Source organism: Zalophus californianus, chromosome 4, assembly GCF_009762305.2.
Source record: "Zalophus californianus isolate mZalCal1 chromosome 4, mZalCal1.pri.v2, whole genome shotgun sequence".
In the NCBI taxonomy this organism is placed as follows: domain Eukaryota; kingdom Metazoa; phylum Chordata; class Mammalia; order Carnivora; family Otariidae; genus Zalophus; species Zalophus californianus.
The window spans coordinates 113,819,148-113,837,810 of NC_045598.1; the positions used below are offsets into that span (position 1 = coordinate 113,819,148).

At 36.7% G+C, this 18,663-nt stretch overlaps 1 protein-coding gene across 7 annotated transcripts in view; it reads right to left on the bottom strand.

Annotated features, from left to right (window-relative positions):
• The window catches only part of ST18 (ST18 C2H2C-type zinc finger transcription factor), a 111,558-nt gene that overhangs the window by 64,298 nt on the left and 28,597 nt on the right, over nucleotides 1-18,663 (bottom strand). For 4 of the 7 annotated variants that reach the window (XM_027570353.2, XM_027570355.2, XM_027570351.2 and 1 more), the window contains one exon: nucleotides 4,949-5,148. In XM_027570353.2, coding sequence (XP_027426154.1) covers nucleotides 4,949-5,148 — 200 coding nt within the window. Of the gene's footprint in view, nucleotides 1-4,948; nucleotides 5,149-12,379; nucleotides 12,467-18,663 lie in introns of all 7 variants that reach the window. The other 3 variants (XM_027570346.2, XM_027570347.2, XM_027570345.2) reach the window with 1 other exon arrangement.

Genomic DNA, 18,663 nt, shown 5'->3' on the forward strand with positions numbered 1-18,663 from the left:
ACAATAATGATTTATAGACATTATACCTAATTATGCATATTTGGGCTGTGTTAGAGTGCTAACAAAAGCTCTAGAAAGCAACAATTACCTCTGTTGCTTAGCTACATAGTTTAAAATATTCCTATTAAGTGCAGATCACCAGAGAGGCGGGAGTGACAAAAACGCACATGTGCACGACAATGCGTTTCACTGTGCTGCTGCCAACTGCTAGCATTTTGGGTCATTTCCAGTTTACATAATTGTTTGGTTCAACTGTTTGTTATATGCTAAAAGAAAATATTTATTAATTATTCTTCAGAAAGAGAGGAGTCCTGCCGATAGAGGTGCCTACGTGCATCGCACACGACAGTTTCCAGGGATGTTCCGCAAATCTGCAAACCAACTTTCCATATACCCACCCCTCTCTGGCTTTCACTGTCATTAGAAGAAAAAAAAAAAGTCGAGTTAGCTTTTGAACCTGACAGATCTGTGACGAGGTTTTTGTTTCTCTTAGCTTTGTAATGGGCTGCCTACGTGTTTACACTAGTGTGTTTTTATTTTCATGGGTGGCCTGGAGATTCATTTTGTACCTTGGTCATTGAAACAAGTAACCTCGTTTTGATTCTGGGCTTGTGTGCTCAAGTCCTTGCAAACCCCAAAGGCATCCTTGACCTTTCTGAACCCTGTGTCCTCATTCACACAGTGAGGCACACTGTGGAATTGACACGGGAGCCCACACAAAGCCGGTGCCACACAACAGGTGTTCAGTAAATGACATCTGTCTTCTCCCTTCCCCAGATACAAGTTCAGAGGATGGTAACGGCAGGGGATACATGAGACTCTCCACATAAATGAGGTGGGGCTTGTGTTCTGTTTAGAATAAGTGGTGAAACTGATCCCTGAGAGAGGGTACAGTCCACAGTGTCAAGGAGGCTCGGCCAGTTTACCACCCGGGCCACGCATGCTATAGAACTGCTCATCAACTGCCTTCAGAAACTGGAGCTTCAATGCACAGTGCACAATGTGGAGGGGAAACCTCAATGGGTTTGAGGTCCAGAGACTGGGGCCGAACTGCTGGCCCAGCACCACCTGCCTGTGTAACCTTGGGGCAGGCCTGTGTTTCCTGAATCCTGGATCCTCATCTTTTAAATGAGGATGATCCCAGTGACATCCTAGGACAATAAACTGTTATGTTCCTGGCATGGTGTTCAGTTCTTTATTGCATTTAATCTTTACAGTAATGACAAGAAAGGGACTTTCTGCTCCATTTTACAGAAGGGAAATGATTTTCTAAGGGGCTAGGGGTTTGCTCAAGATCACACAGCTAGCCAGTAGCGGTGGAGGTGGGGGTGGGGGGCTGACACAGGGCCATCCCTCTGCAACAAGCTACCCCAAATCCCATAGCCCAGGTAGGTCATATGTCTCAACTGATGTTTACATCTTAAGCAACCCTTAGGAGACACTGTTCAGAATACTAATAGTCCATTATTTTCCCAAGTTTGGGTACTTTCAAGGGTAAATTTATAGGAAGATACTAAAATACAATTGTCAGCTGACTTTCAATCAAAAAACGGTGACTCCTAAATTATAAATAAAATATGTAAAAATGAATCAACAGCAATAACAAGACAAAAATTAACAAGAAACCACGCCTCGGCTTTCTCAGTAAAAAAGTGTAGGACAGAAAATTCCTCGGGCACACTCCCCGGGGCTGGGGGGCTGCAGTCAGAGAGTTGGATGTTTAGCTAGCACACCCCTTTCTCCTCCTGAAAGGATTTCGAAGTGTGGGGCAGGAGGAGGGGCTGGAGCTGGAAGACAACTTCTGTGACATGGAGTAAAAAATAAATAAATAAATGTTTTTGCCTGATATGAAAAAGTTCACATTTGTTTACTTGCTTGAAACCAAATTTCTACTCCAAGGGGTCTGATAATCCTAGAAAGCATTTGCTAATGATACTCACATTATGCGTCAGCGGTTCTGTCCCAAAACAACTTTAAAAATTCCTCTGAAAATCACAAATTTGGAGTTTGACTCCTTTAATACAACTGGATTTTATTATAATTGGATTTTAGTTCTGTTTCTGGAACTATCAAAGTTACTTGTATAGATAAATTAGTTTTCCAGGTCTCTTGAATATGTAAATCTCGCTGGGAATAAAAGCCCTAGAAAAATGAACTTATCTTTCAAAGTTCTAAAATCAGAGTGGTTTATCCCTTATTTGCATTTTGTTGAAAGATAAGATTTGTTAAAACGATCATCTCAGCTCCTAGAGCTCCTACAATTGTGATAGATTTCCCTAAGTCATGAATGTGAGTTTAGAAACTGAGGAGGGACTCTACACACGTGGCTAATCTCACTTCTAGGTTACCCTTTTTTTCCTTGTCTGCATTGGGAAACCTCCTGGTAGTTGTCCTACCTCTTGGTAGTACTTTGCAAACTCGTCTTCTGTTTGCCCCAGTGAAGAAGGTGTATCTGTACGGTTTTGTCCACATTCCCTTCTATCACCATTAATACCTACCTGCCGCTCTTGGAAAGACAGCCAGTTGAGGGTATGAGATATCGTTTGCCATTAAATGGATTCAAGCTCAGGACCTTAGCATTCCTAAGCACTGTCCCCTTCATCATCTGGACCACTTGCTGAAGGCATAATTGGGCACACGCCTGCAAGGTAAAGACCTCGGGGTACCCAGAGTAAATGAGACGACAGGTGAAAATCCCCCATTATGAGTTAGGCACTAACTCAGCTCTCTTTCTTTCTGGGCGGTGAGGGGGGGTGGGGGGGTGGGTAACTTGCTCAGAGGACTGAAGACAGCTTAGTCTTTCAACTGGGGATAGGAGCATCTGTGACCTGTCATTTCTGGAAATGTGACTTTGTGATTGGATGTTATATAACACTGCTCTATCTACTTTTGGAAGGTAGTCAGAGCACGGGAGGATTGGATTATGGAGCACAGTTAGCTGGGAAATAATTATTTTGCTTATCCTTCAATTGTGTCCTAATTATCTTCTTTTCAACACCTACAAGGTGCATTACCTTAAGCATTAAATCTCTTTGGTCTTCAATGATCTCATCTGCAAATTTGGGACCATAATCATGCATATCTCATGTCATTGTTGGGTGGATTAAATGATATAATTTATGCACCTGGAATATATTAAGAATTCAAAAATAATGGCCACTACTACTATAATGTCAGCATATTCATTATTAGTAGTGCTTCCAGTGCTAAATATAAAAATAGATAACATTTGTGAACCTACAAATAGATGTCCATCAGTGCTTATAACTGAATGTTTGACTGAGTACATTTTTTTTTTTAATGGTAACATGAATTTATACATCTGAATGACTGAGTACATTTTGACAGAATATTTTCTTGGTGGATATTAAGCATCTATGATGATCACACAACTAACATAAAAGGCAGGAAATCAGTGGGCAGATACAGTCCTTGTCCTCATGGCACTTATAAGAAAGGGTTGGTGTAAAAGATGCCCATTTAAAAAAGTACTCGGTGAATTAATGTCAACTAGATGAGTTATACCTTAAGCCTAACCACATCGATTCAAGGACCTTCCCTAATACTAGATTCAACCTACAATTTTCATAAATCAACAAAAAACTGACCAGCTCAAAGAAACAAAATGAGTCAAGGATGATTATAATTTACAGATGAGCGACGAGGCTTTAAGCCATATGCTAAATATGGAGAAGCCAGGACATTTGCTTAAATATTGTCAAATCAGCATACAACTTTGTTTTCACTACAGAATCTCAAACTACTTGCAAGCCAAGATTACTGAAGATCTAATGGTTGTGCCCTGACATTTGTATTCAGTTGGTCAGTATGCTTTTAACATCTTTCCACTAATCCCTCTCACTATTACTGTAATTCTGTCTATAATTGATATTTATGATCTAAGAGCCCTTTGCTTTTGGTTTGTATAATACATACTTCTTTTCAAATAACATCATATTTAGTATGTTTTGATTCCTTAAAAAGTCACATTCAGAAAAAATGTATTTCATAGACTATATGTACACCTCATTTCATTTTCTAATCACTCAAGCTTTTGATTTCCATTTATTTTTTTCATAAATTTTTGATATATTTTGCATGTCCTTCAATTTCAGCCTCAAGCACAAAGTGGTTGGTGCTGGTTCAACTCCTGGAGGCACTGTGACTACCATGAACCTAATAGGAGTAACTGTGAACTGGGGAGAAACACATCCTAAAATTTCAAAATAGTAACTATATGTCACTTAGCATGCAAACAGCATTTCGTGAGTAAGTGAAGAATTGAATTCATGAAATATAATGTGTGCCTAAAGGTAACTGAAAATTATTTCAGAACTAATGGGCACACTGATACATTTTCTATAACACATCATTTTCCTACTGAAGGATCTAGGCTGTCAACTTTAGGTCCCTTCTGCTAAGTCCATTGTTGTAAGTATTTATCTTAAAAATGGTGAAAAGATTAAGGTCACAAGTCACCTGCATTAGTCTGCGTTGTTAATACCTATTATATTTGGGGGGGGCAAATAATATTCTGTATGTTTATAAAACAAAAAAGTAAATACTTTATATATGTCATATCTTAGATACCTTAAGCTTAAATATGTCCTTTTATTTTCAAGGGTTCTTTCAGGGATAGACATCTGTCCTATTAAGGAGTCAAGGTACTCTTTAAGGCTTAGTAGGTTTTATTTTCCTCAAAAAGAGGCACACTCCAATTCTGTGCTTTTGAAAATGGACTCAGGCCAGATCTCTCTATGACTTATATTTAGACTCTCCTGATAAAAAATCAGCTCTCAGTAAATGGATGCTGAGTGAAATAAATGTTTGGTTTTGCTTTCAAATGGGAACTTGCTTCTAAAGTCAAACAGACTATATGTTCTACACCAGTTAAGACAGGCTTTGGTGCCAGGGAGGAGATAAAGTCTGGGCTATTCCCGCTTGCTACCTGTGGCAGTGCGATCGCTGGCTTCTGGGAGGCCATCTTCCTCTTCCACCTCAGTCCTGTCATCACATTCTTCTCTGCAGTCCAGGTTTGGGCTGTAGTGTCGGGGCTTCATTAGCAGGGATTTTCTCTTGTTGACTGGGACGCCCAAAGCCTGCTCTGCAGCTTTCCTCTTCTTTGCCATGGAGCAATCATATGCAGTGCTGTAGTGATTGAGGCAAATTAAGAACATGGAGAAAGATTTTACTGCTACTTGCCATTTGAGTTCCATGAAGTATAACCCAAAGCCTGTGGAACCTGGGACTAAAGGTTTAGGGTTAGTTGTTGGCACTAATGAAAACAGCCCATCCACTGAATCTACTGAACTATGTGGATTCTATTTTACTGCCTATCAGAAGAGTTAAAAAAAAAATCATCCTTAATCCTGAGTAAGCATATGTTAATCTGTGCTTTGCTTGGCACTACATTAAATATCCAGGGAGGGATGAAACAAGATTTGCACTGGTTTGCTAATCCTAAGAAACAGCTAATGTGAAAAATATACCACCAGACACAAAAAAAGTGTCCAGTATGGATAAATCACAAGGTTTTTCAAATAGTTGTTTGCTACCCAAACTGCTCATCTCTGCCGCAGTTACGCACCAAACTTGAGATGCCCGCATCCCAAGCTTTGACCTGCAAGAGAAAAGCATAAAAGGAGGGGCAAGCTAGGAACATTCCATCAACCCATCTCCAGTCACACATATACACACACATTTAAAAAAAAAAAAAGGTGAAAAGATGTTACCTGGCATTCTGCCTTCTGATTCTCACCCATTTGGCACACAGAACAAACAAATAAAAGGAGGAGAAATAAGATTGGATTTCACAAAAATGGACAACAGTTTATCCTTACTCCTGTCCTCATATGATTTTATTTGGAAATGCTCCTGCGGGCGGCCCTTTCAAAACGGATTTCCTACATATAGCTCACTCAGAATTAATGCAGATCATTCTATGTGCTGAAGTTAAGACAAACATCCTCTTGGCAAGATCCAGAAAGACCAGAGAGTTTAGCCCACAGTGAGTCTGTGAGAGATATTTATTAAATGCCCTTTGAAGAAAAATGCAAGAGATTTAGAAGCAAAGATCCAGAATAGAGAATCTTAGACTCAGAGTATTTGAGATATTACTTACTCCATCACAAAAAAAAAAAAAAAATGATTGAATACTCAGTAATATTATCAAATAAACGAAAGTCTTAAATTGTTCTCTCAGGAATATCAATGCAAAGATGGTGGCCCATTCATAAAAAATGATTATAGTTGTATATGAATTCTTGAACTTAGAACAGTAGATTAAAAAAACTTCAGAGGGGAAGAAAAAGGGGGTACTATTCCTTCTAGGAAAAACAAAAGACTCTGGAAGGAAAGATAATCCAAGAGGGTTACAAATCTCTCAAAAAAGATTAAAAAGTGGATAACTGAAAATTATCCTGACAAAGAGAACAGTGAAGTTCCCAAACAAATTAATTTCCCTTTGCAAAATCTCTCCCATGAGCCCAAATTTAAAGTGACCCTGTACAGAAGATGGAGCAAAAGAGAATATAACCAGATGACTATGGGAGCAAAAACCTGCCTTTATATGGAGACTGTCAAAAGTGGAAACCTACATCTGCTGGTTTGTCACAGAAAAGCCTACAACATGTGGTTATGATATAATAGGAGTGGGCATAAAGAACCAGAACTACCCTTAGCACTAGTGTTCTTTGCCAAGGAGACTGACCTCAGAAGGAAGAGGGACAGAGAAACATATCAAAAAGGATACATTTCCTAGGTATGTGAGGTGAGATTAAGAACTTCCCCAAACTAGTTAAAGTCTCCAGAATCAAGTGAACTTGCATCAAAGATGCTCAGAAAATATACAAGACCACTAAACTATTACCTCAAACCAAGAAGAGATGTTTCTGGCAAATATCATTCAGGTATTAAAGCAGGGAAGAAAAGTGGATTCTAAAAACCAATTTAAGCATACCATTGGTTCTGGGAAAGAGACCAAGAAAGTTTATCAAAACAAAGATTTGTCAGTACCAGGAAACATTGATCAATAAGACCTGGGTGGCAACTAGTTAAAAAGAACTGGTCTGTCAGAAAATTTCTTTCTTTGATGCTTGATGAATGAGGCTGAACATTTACTACCCATAACTTAGTCTTGTTAATATTGTTATCCAAATTTACTTATAAAGACAAGTATCATTCTCAAAATCATGTATCTGGTAATCAGTGGGGCTAATATTTGAATCCCAGGCTGCTGGAACCCAAAGCTCAGGCTCTCTCCTACATTTGCCAAATTAAAACAATTAATTTGGTTAATTTCCACATGCATTTGACAAATGAGTGAAGTAATACCTGGATAAACCAGCCACCTCTCTGACTGGAAAGGAGCTGCCTATCACAGGGGTTTGCCCAATGATTGAGGAGCAGATAAATAGGACACTCATCAGATCTAGAGATAATACTGAGTTGCAGCAATGGATTCATGTTGCAAATGTAATTAAGACCCCCCAAATGTCCATAGTCTGGAGTAGCAGAGTGAACCTAATGAGATGACACTTAATGGTAGTAAAAAACAAGTTCAGTGTTTAGGTCCAAATAAGAACTGTGCAAGGATGAAGGGGATATGTAAAGTTTTGTCAAAAGTACAAATTTATCTTAAAATAAATGATTGTATTTGATACTGTGTATAAAGTTTAAGGAATATTATCTGTGTAATCTGAGAAAAATAATTGAATTTTTTGGAAGACCAAATTCCTTATCCCTCAAATACGGGTTATAATTTCTATATCATATGTTGTGGATAGAGAAGATAACATCTGTCCTTGTAGTGGCTAAAATAGGTTAAGATAGAACTGTTCTGACTCCCAGTTCAGTGCTCCTGGGACTCCATCAACACCAGGCTAATGCTGCCACAATGCAACATCACAAACTCTCTCCCTAGTACACTGTACAGATTTATGCATGCTTGTATGTCCATAAATGCATTCTAATTTTTTACATAGTATTTATATTTACATAAATTACATGAGATTTATACATAACATTTGCTTTAAATCTCACATTCTGTGGATTTCTCTATTGCAAAGTAGCCATGGCCCAGGAAGCATTTGGAGCTAAAATGAAAGGCTTCATAATAAATATTACCCTTTGTGTGTGCATGGAAAATGGTCCCTTTCCCTAGTTTTCCCTGAGGGCACACTATTTTGGCTTTATTGTGACACTTCACTGTGACACTGCAATGAGGGAAAGCCATGCTTTACATGTCACTGAAAGAAATGCCACAAAATGCTAACATATCTTCTCAAGGTTGCCAGAAATAATTTCCACTGGGTTGTGTTTTCCCATCTGTGGAGCTCTGAAATGTTAAGGAAATAAATGAGCTCTATTATCTATATTTTTCTAGTAGATGAGAAAGAAAGAGAAAAAATACACTCAGCCCTGCATTTATTGTTCTATTCAATCAAACTGTTGCTTTAAACATCCAGAGTCCTCGAGGGAACTTTATCAATGCACCAAATACCTTTCAACACCATATTTCATATCTGTGGTTTTGATTTTATTAAAATATCTTTAAAGATCTGTATTTTTACTTGAGAGAAATTTTGGGTTACATAATTGAGAAATGTTTCCATTTAGAAACTCAGATTCTAATTTGAAAATGGTATTCCCTTTGATGACAACATATGGCTGAAATTTTACTCAAAACAATGATTGAGGAAAACAACAATTAGATAACATTAATGATAGACTCAGTGCTGGAAGTATGTTTAGAAGTCAAGTTCATTGACCTTTCAGATTTCAAAAAAGAATACAACAAATTAGGGAACTATGAATCCCCAAAATCTGTCCAATAACTACTGGGCTCTACAGTTTCACAGTTTGTTTTCCACAGTAATAAATTCTCAATGCAAGTTATAAAAAGATATGCAACAAATTAAAAAATGCAGGTTCGGTATAGATATACTCTGAGCACACACCTCCAAAGAATAAAATAGAAAAAGCAATGAAAGTTATGTATCCCTGAGCCTAAGGAAATTATTTATATGCTCCATTTCTGTGGAATATTCATAGTGGGTATTCCTACAGATTTCTTTTAGTTAGGAAGAATACCAGAGACTTGTGGAAAGGAACCAAGAAGTATGAATTTGAATTAAGATAACTGGCAGAATAAAACAAACGTAGAATGATTGAAAAAGAAAAAAAATAAACTATTATTATTTTCAGAGACATGATTTTATTTAAGGGAAATCCAAAAGATTCTACAGATAAAATATTAAAAGAAGGAAGCAAATATAATGATGTCATTTAAAATTATTTGAACTTCTATAAACCATCAATAAAAAATTAGGAAAAAAACCATTTATAATGCATAGAAATATAAAATGCTTAGGAATAAACCTAACAAAAGATGCATAAAACTTATATAAAACATTTAAAAAAATTAAAGAACTAAATAGAGAAATATAAGATGTGCATGGAATAAAAGATTCAGTATTGCAAGATTTCAATTCTCCCCAAATTTATGTTAGATTCAATGCAATCTTGAACAAAATTCCAAGAATATATTTTTTAAAAATTAACAAGTTAATTCTAAAATTTGTATGAAAATGAAAAGAACTAAGAACAGCATAAACCATCTTGAAGAAAATAACAGAGTTGAAAGACTTATAGTTTTTAATGTCAAAGTTTATCATAAACCTATAGTACTTGACATAGGGTGCTATGGTGCAAGCATAAACAAATAGACCAATGAAACAGAATAGATGTTCCATCCATTGGGTCCAGAAATAGGCTCACACATATATGGTCAATTTTTGACAATGGTGTCATTGAGAAAAGGGTTGTTTCTTCAGTGAATGGCACTGAGTCAACTAGGTATCTATCTGACAAAAAAAAAGGTTTTGACGTCTACCTTATAGTATATACAACAAACAATTCCGGAAGAATTATAGATTTAAAAGACTAACAAGACAGTAGAAAAAGTAAGCCACCGAATGGGAGAAGGTATTTGCAGTTCGTCTTTATTTAAAAAAAAAAAAAAGGTACATACAGAATATATAAAGAATTCTTGCAAATAAATAAGAAAATGACAATCAATTTAAAAAGCGGGCAAAAGATAAAGGCAGGCACTTACAAAAGATCAGATACACAAATGAAGAAGTGTTCAGGCTCTTTCAACTCCAGAGAAATGCAAAAATATATATTGGCTCCTTGGTTAATAAAGTGATAACCATAAGTGGAATCCTGTAAAACTTCTTCCTTCCCATCACCAAAATATAAATCCAAAATCTTATATTCTAGAAGGAATAGTAAAGATTAGTGCCATCCTTAAACTTAGAGGATGTATGGTCAGTGGTTCCTATAATTTTTCCATTAAATTTACCATTGCAGACCCTAATAAGAATGTTTCTGGTGATTAACAGCAGACTATCACAAACTCAAACAAATAATAGTTCTAACCACAGCAAATAGACCAAAGTATGGAATCTTTGCTTTAGTAGATTAAGACAGATTCAAATATGTATTTTGCAGTCACTGACATGGCAAATATGTTCTTTCCCATCTCTATCAGAGAACAGAACCAAGACCAGCCAGTATTCCAATGATAAGGAAAAGAGTATAGACGTAAAGTCTTGACTGCACATTTTGCTGCCCTTGATTATAATGCAGCCTGAGTAATCCAGACATCCCACAAAATATCACATTGGTAAATTATGTTGATGACATCATATTAACAAGAACAGATAATCAGAAGCAGCAAGTATTCTGGAAGTTTTGGCAAGACATCTGTGTTCCAGAGGGTGTAAGATAAACCAACAAAGATTCAGGGGCACACCATATCAGTGAAGTTTTTAGGGGCTCTGTGGACTGGAGCATTCTGTATGTCCCCATTTATAATTAAGGACAAATTATTGCATCTCACATTTCCTACACTGAGACAGAAGCACAATGCCAGATTAGCCTCTTTAGGTTTGGGGGACAGCGTATTCCACATGTGGGAATATTATTTGGACCCATGCATTGAGTGACAAGGGGGGTGGAAAGCTTTGAAAGGGCTGCAGAGCTGATCCAGGCTACCTTGAGATAGCCTTGCTGGTTGGACATAAAACCCAATAGAGCCTATGGTATGTTTAGAGGTAGCTGTGGCAAAAGAAAATGATAGTTATGGAGTTTATGGCAATATCTAATGGAAGAATCACACACAGGCTTCTGGAGCAAGACCATGATATTGCAGCAAAGAGTTATAAATTACTTGAAAAACAGCTCTAGCAGAAATATCCCTGACCTTGAGACCAGAGATGGCCATCATGGACTGGTTTCTGTTAGATCTACCAAGTTATGATGTCCAGCATGCGTAGAAGTAATCCATCGTAAGATGAAAGATCTAGTATTAGGCTGAAGCAAGTCTAGAGGAAACAAGCAAGATGAATGAACAGACCTCCATGACATCCACCACTATGGTGTCAGTACCTCACCCCCAGCTGCCACAGATGAACCCGAATATCAGATACAAAGGAAGAAAAGGAATGAACTTGATTTATAAGTGAGTTGGCTCAGCATCTGAGTGCAATCTGAAAATAAGCTGCTGGTCACCACTTAAGAATGGCTCTGAAAGGCTCAGAGAGAAGAAATCTTCTCAATGGGTAGAGCTACAGGACAGGGCAGGGATGCAACTGGTTCCCCACTTTGCATGAAGAGAAAAGTTGCCAAGGTAAGAAAATATATGTACCCATGGGCAAAGTGAATAGTTTAGGTAGTCAGTGGAGACAGAGAAGAATGGTTTAGCTGGACGATCAGTGACAAGAAGGTCTGAGGAAGAGGCATTTGGGTGGACTTATGAAAGTAAGGATGAAATGTGAAGGCCATTGTCTTGCATGATCACACCCACCACAGAGCACATACCAAGGAATAAACATTAAATCACCATCTAGACAGAATGACCTGGTCAGAAGTCAGCCAGCGTCTGTCTTCAGCTGTCATATGCTATTGCAGTGGAATCATTAATGGAGTAGACTCAGGGGCAGGGAATGAAGCATTGAACTGACCCCAAAACATGGATTCCCACTAAGACTGATTTACCTACTCTCACAGTACAATCTATCAGCAAAAGAAATAAATGACATGCACCCAATATGACATCATCCCTTGAGGAGACCAGCTAGCCACTGGACCCTTTTTATTCTGGAAGGGGCAATAATTCAACTTGACTGGAATTAACAATATTCTGGATATGGATTTGCTTTTCTTGCCTTCAGAACCTCAGATAGTAGCACTGAGGGCTTACAGAACATTTGTTCTACTAACAAGAAATTCTCATACATCTCATTGGACCAAGGAACCCTGTTAGGAAGATGACTGTGGGAACAAAATAATTGGACACACTGTTATTATCACTTACCACACATCGCAGAAATTGCTGGCCTGATGGAGTGATACAATGGCTTCTGGAAGGCATAGCTGAGATGCTACCTTTGGAGGTGATACCCTGCCAAGATGAAATCATATGGCATTTGTTTTTCTCCATCTGATTTATTTCACTTAGCATAATACCCTCAAGGTCCATCCATGTTGTTACAAATAAAGATTTCATCCTTTTTTATGGCTGAGTAGTACTCCATCGTGTGTGTGTGTGTGTGTGTGTGTGTGTGTGTGTGTGTGACATCATCTTTATCCATTAATTCATTGATAGATACTTTGGTTGTTTCCATATCTTGGCTATTGTGAATAGTGTTGCAAAGAACATAGAGGTGCAATAATCTTTTCAAATTAGTGTTTTTATTTTCTTCAAATAAGTACCCAGAAGTGGAATTGTTGGATCATATGGTAGTTTTATTTTTAGTTTTTTGAGGAATCTCCTTTCTGTTTTCCACAGGGGGTCCACCAATTTACATTCCCACCAACAGTGTTCCCTTTTCTCCACATCTTCACCAACTCTTGTTATTTCTTGTCTTTTTGATAATAGCCATCCTGACTGGTGGGAGATGATATCTCACTATGGTTTTGATTTTATTTCCCTGATGATTAGTGATGTTGAACATCCTTTCATATGTCTGTTGGCCAACTATATATCTTTGGAAACATATCTATTCAGATTTCTGCCCATTTTTTTAATTGGATTGTTTGTGTTTTGTTGTTGTTGTTATTGAGTTGCATGAGTTCTTTATATATTTTGGATATTAACACCTTAGCAGATAAATGATTTGCAAATATCTTCTCCCAATGAGTATGTTGCTTTTATGTTTTCTTGATGATTTCTCTCACTGCACAGAAGCTTTTTAGCTTGATTTGTGCTATTTCTTTATTTGGCTTTTGTTGCCATTGCCTTTGGAATCAGATCCAGAAAAGTATCATCAAGAGCAATGCCAACAAGCTTACTGCCTATGTTTTCTTCTAGGAGTTCTGTGGGTTTTGGTCCTATATTCAAGTCTTTAAACCATTTTTGAGTTAATGTGTATTGTATAAAATAGTGGTCCAGTTTCATTCTTTTGAATGTGGCTGTCCAATTTACCCAACACCATTTACTGAAGAGACTGTCCTTTCTATATTTCTATATTATTGCCTCCTTTGTCATAAATTAACTTACCATATATGTGTGGGTTTATTTCTGGGCTCTCATTCTGTTCTACTGATCAATGTTTCTGTTTTTATGCCAATACCATACTGTTTTGATTACTATAGCTTTGCAAAATAGTTTGAAATCAGGGAATGTGATGCCTCCAGCTTTGTTCTTCTTTATCAAGATTGCTTTGGCTATTCAGGATCTTTTATGATTTCATACAAATTTTAGGATTTTTTTTATTTCTGTGAAAAATGCCATTGGAATTTTGATGGGGATTGCACTGAATCTGTAAAATGCTTTGGGTAGTATGGACATTTTATTTTATTTTTTAAAAGATTTTATTTACTTATTTGAGATAGAAAGAGAGAGTATGCACGAGCAGGGTGAATGGCAGAGGGAGACGCAGACTCCCCGCTGAACGGGGAGCCCAAGGTGGGGCTTGATCCTGGGACTCTGGGATCATGCCCCCAGCTGAAGGCAGCCACTCAACTGACTGAGCCACCCAGGTACCCCTAGTATGGACATTTTAACAATATTAATTCTTCCAATCCATGAGCATGGAATATCTTTCCATTTACTCATGTCTTCTTCAATTTATGTCATCACTGTCTTATAGTTTTAGAGTACAGGTGTTTCATCTCCTTGGTTAAATTTATTCCTAGGTATTTTTTTAATGCAATTGTAAGTAAAAATGTTTTTTAAGATTTCTCCTTCTGATAGTTTGTTGTTAGTGTATAAAAACACAACAGATTTTTATATATTGATTTTGTATCATGCAACTTTACTGAATTCATTTATTAGTTCTAAGTTTTTTTTGGTGAAGGTTTTAGAAAGATTTTCTACGTATAGTATCACGTCATCTGAAAATAGTGACAGTTTTATTTCTTCCTTACCAATTTGGATGTTTTTTATTTATTTTTCTTGTTTGATTGCTGTGGCTAAGATTTCCAGTACTATGTTGAATAAAAGTGGTGAGAATGGACACCTTGCCCTGTTCCTGATCTTAAAGGAAATGCTCTGTTTTTCACCATTGAGTATGGTGTTAGTTGTGTACTTATCATATATGGCCTTTATTATGCTGAAGTACATTCCTTCTATAACTGCTTTGTTGAGCATTTTTAGCATAAATGTATGTTGAATTTTTTCAAATGCTTTCTGTGCATCAATTGAGATGATCATAAGATTTTTTATGCTTCATTTTGTTAACATACTGATTAATATGTGGGTGGTAAACCATCCTTGAATCCCTGAAATATAGCCCACTTGATCACCTGTATGATCTTTTTCATGTACTGTTGAATTCAGTTTGCTAATATATTTGTTGAGGATTTTTTCATCTGTGTTCATCAGGGATATTAGACTGAAATTTTCTTTTTTGTGTGTGTTGTCCTTGTCCACTTCTTTGTAGCAAGGCAATTCTGGCCTTGTAAAATGAGTTTGGAAATATTCCCTACTCTTCAATGTTTTGGATAATTTAGGAAGGATAATTATTGAATCTTCTTTGAATATTTGGTAAAATTCACCACCAAGCCATCTGGTCATCTTTATTGACCCTTTTGTCACTGGACTTTTGTTCTTTGGGAGGTTTTTGATTACTGCTTCAAGATCTTTACTAATTGAACTACTCAAATTTTCTATTTCTTCATAATTCAGACTCAGAAGATTTTTGTTTCTAAGAATTTATTGATTTCTTCTAGGGTGTCATTTATTGGCATATAATTGTTCATAGTAGTCTCTTATGGTCCTTTGTATTTCTTTGGTATGGGTTGTAACTTTCCCTCTTTCATTTCTGATATTATTTATTTGAGCTTTTTTTTTTTTTCTTAGTCTAGCTAAGAGTTTATCATTTTTTTTTATCTTTTCAAAAAACCAGCTCTCAGGTTCACTGATCTTTTCTATTGTCTTTTTGGTGTCTATTCATTTCTGCCCTGATCTTTTATTATCTCCTTCCTTCTTTTCATTAACTTTGGGCTTCATTTGTTTCCTTTTTTCCTAGTTCCCTTTGGTGTAAGGTTAAATTGTTTATTTGAGATTTTGGGTGTAAAGTTAGATTATTTATTTGAGATTTTTCTTGTTTCTTGAGGTAGGCCTGAATTGCAATGAATTTCTATTTTAAAACTGCTCGTGCTTCATCCAATAGATTTTGGTATGTTGTATTTTCATTTTAATTTTCTCAGGTATTTTTTTATTTCTTCTTTGATTTCTTCACTGATCCATTGGTTGTTCAGTAGCATGTTGTTTAATCTCTACATATTTGTGATTTTTCCAGTTTGTTTTCTGTGATTGGTTTCCAGTTTCACACCATTGTGGTTTGAAAAGATGCTTGATATGATTTCAATCTTCTTAAATTTATTTGGACTTATTTTGTGACCTAACATATGATCTATCCTGGAGAATGTTCCATGTGCACTTGAGAAGAATGTGTTTTCTGCTGCTTTTGGATAGAATGTTCTGTTTAGTCCATCTGGTCTAATGTGTCAATGTTTCCTTCTTGATTTTCTGTCTGGATAATTTATCTATTGATGCAAGTTGGTGTTAGAGTCTCCTACTACTACTATATTGCCATTGATTTCTCCCTTTATGTCTGTTAATACCTGCTTTGCATAATTTGGTGCTCCTATGTATGATGCATAAATATTTGTAGATGTTACATTTTCTTGCTTCATTGACCCTTTTGTCATTATGTAATGCCCAGCTTATCTTTTATTTCAGTCTTTGTTTTTAAGTCTATTTTGTCTGAAATATGTATAGCTACCCCAGCTTTTTGTTCGTTTGTTTGTTTCCATCTGCATAAAACACCTTTTTCCATCATTTCACTTTCAGTCTGTGTGTTTTCTTACATCTGAGGTAAGTCTCTTGTAGACAGCATATAGATGGGTCTTGTTTTTTGTTTTTTGTTTTTATTCCATTCATCCACTTTGTGTTTTTTGATTGGAGTATTTAGTTCATTTATATTTAAAGTAATTATGGATAGGTACGTACTTATTGCCATTTTGTTCATTGTTTTTGTCTGTTTTTGTAGTTCCTCTCTGTTTCTTTCTTCTTTTATTGCCTTCTTCCATTGTGGTTTGATGCCTTTCTTTAGTGTTATTTTTAGATTGCAGTCTCACTGTTTTTTGTGTAGCTACTATAGGTTTTCGCTTTGTGGTTACCATGATGCTTACATATATCAATGTATATAGACTAGTTTTTTTTTTTTAGTTGGTAGCAAGTTTGAACTAAACTGCATTTTTATTCCCCGCTCTCAAACTCTATGTTTTTGATGTCATATTACACATCTTTTTATTTTGTCTATTTATTTTTTAAAAAGATTTATTTATTTTAGAGAGAGAGAGAGCATGGGGGAGGAGGGGCAGAGGGGGAGGGAGAGAGTCTAAAGCAGACTCCTTGCTGATCATGGAGCCCAATTTGTGGCTCGATTGCACAACCCATGAGATCATGACCTGAGCCAAAATCACAAGTCAGATGCTCAACTGACTGAGCCACCCAGGTGCCCCTATCTTGTCTATTTCTTAACTAAGTTTTATAGTGATAGTTATTTATTTTACCACTGTTGTCTTTTAACCTTCATGTTAGCTTTATAAGTGATTACTGATTTGACTATATATTTATCTTTACCAGTGAACTTTTACTTCCATATGTTTTCTTGTCACTAATTAGTACTCTTTCTTTTGGCTTAAAGAAGTTCCTTTAACATTTCTTGTATGGCAAGTTTAGTGGTGATGAACTACTTCAGTTTTCACTTGTCTGGAAAACACTTTATCTCTCTCTCAATTATGAATGATAACCTTACCACGTATAGTATCCTTGGTTAGAAGTTTTTGCTTTCAGCATTTTGATCATATCATGAAACTCCTTTCTGGACTGCAAAGTTTCTGCTGAAAAATCTGCTCATAGTCTTATGGGGGTTTCCTTGTACATATCAAATTGTTTTTCTCTTGATGCTTTTAGGATTCTGTCATTATCTTTAGCCTTTGACATTTTAATTATGATGTATCTTGGGGTGGATCTCTGGATTCATTTTATTTGAAATTCTCTGAAGTTCCTGGATCTATCTGTTTCCTTCCCCAGGTTAGGGATGTTTTCAGCTATTATTTCTTCGAATAAGTTTTCTGTCCCTTTTTTTCTCTTCTCCTTTTAAGACCCCTATGTTTTTCCAGTTGCCCTTGTCCTATAGGTTCCTGAAGTTATTTTCACTTTTTAAAATTCTTTTTTCTCTTTGCTGCTCTGTTTGGGTGAGTTCCACTGTCCTGTCTTCTAGGTCACTGATCCTTTCTTCTGCTTTATCTAGTCTGCTGTTGTACCCCCCTTTAGTGTATTTTCAGTTCAGTTATTGTATTCTTCACTCTGTGGCTTCTGTTCGGTACTTTCTTATAGCTTCTATCTCTTTGTTGAAGTTCTCTCTGGGTTCATCTATTCTTCTCCTGAGATTGGTGAGCATCTTAATGAACATTACTTTGAACTTTTTATCAAATAAATTACTTATCTTTCATTAATTTTTTTCTGGGATTTTATCTTCTTCTTTCATTTGGAACATATTCTTGTTTCCTCATTTTGATTGACTCTGTGTTTGTTTCTATGTATTAGGTTAACAGCTGTCTCTCCCAGCCTTTAAGGAATGGTCATAGGAAGACTGGGGGAGTGTTTCAGTCTGCTGTCTGCACTGTGCTCTGAAGATGGTAGCCTGCCAAGAACTGTCTCTATGATGTTTCAGTCCCTTGGCACCCAGAAACACAAGCCCTCATGATCACAGAGCCAGGCATTCAAGCGGTGTCCTCTGTGCAGACTGCCTGCAACCACTGGACCAGGGCACATCACCCACTGGGCTTAGGGCCATGGGAGAGCACCAGGCCAGGATAAGCCTGTCCACTGGCAATATGCACTTTTAATGATTATTATATAATTTTATGTCCTTGACAGTTTGAATATATGAGTACAAGAGCTAAGAGATAGAATTAGGAGTGGCTTGGTTTACTATGACTCCCAGTGGCCAACTTGAAGGACTTATACATCCCTCACCACAAATCTGGACTCTGTGGCTCTAATGATCCCTGCTCCTCAAGAGGAGAATGCTTCCATCAGGGAACATAGTAAAAGTCCTATTAAACTTTAAGCCCTGAATG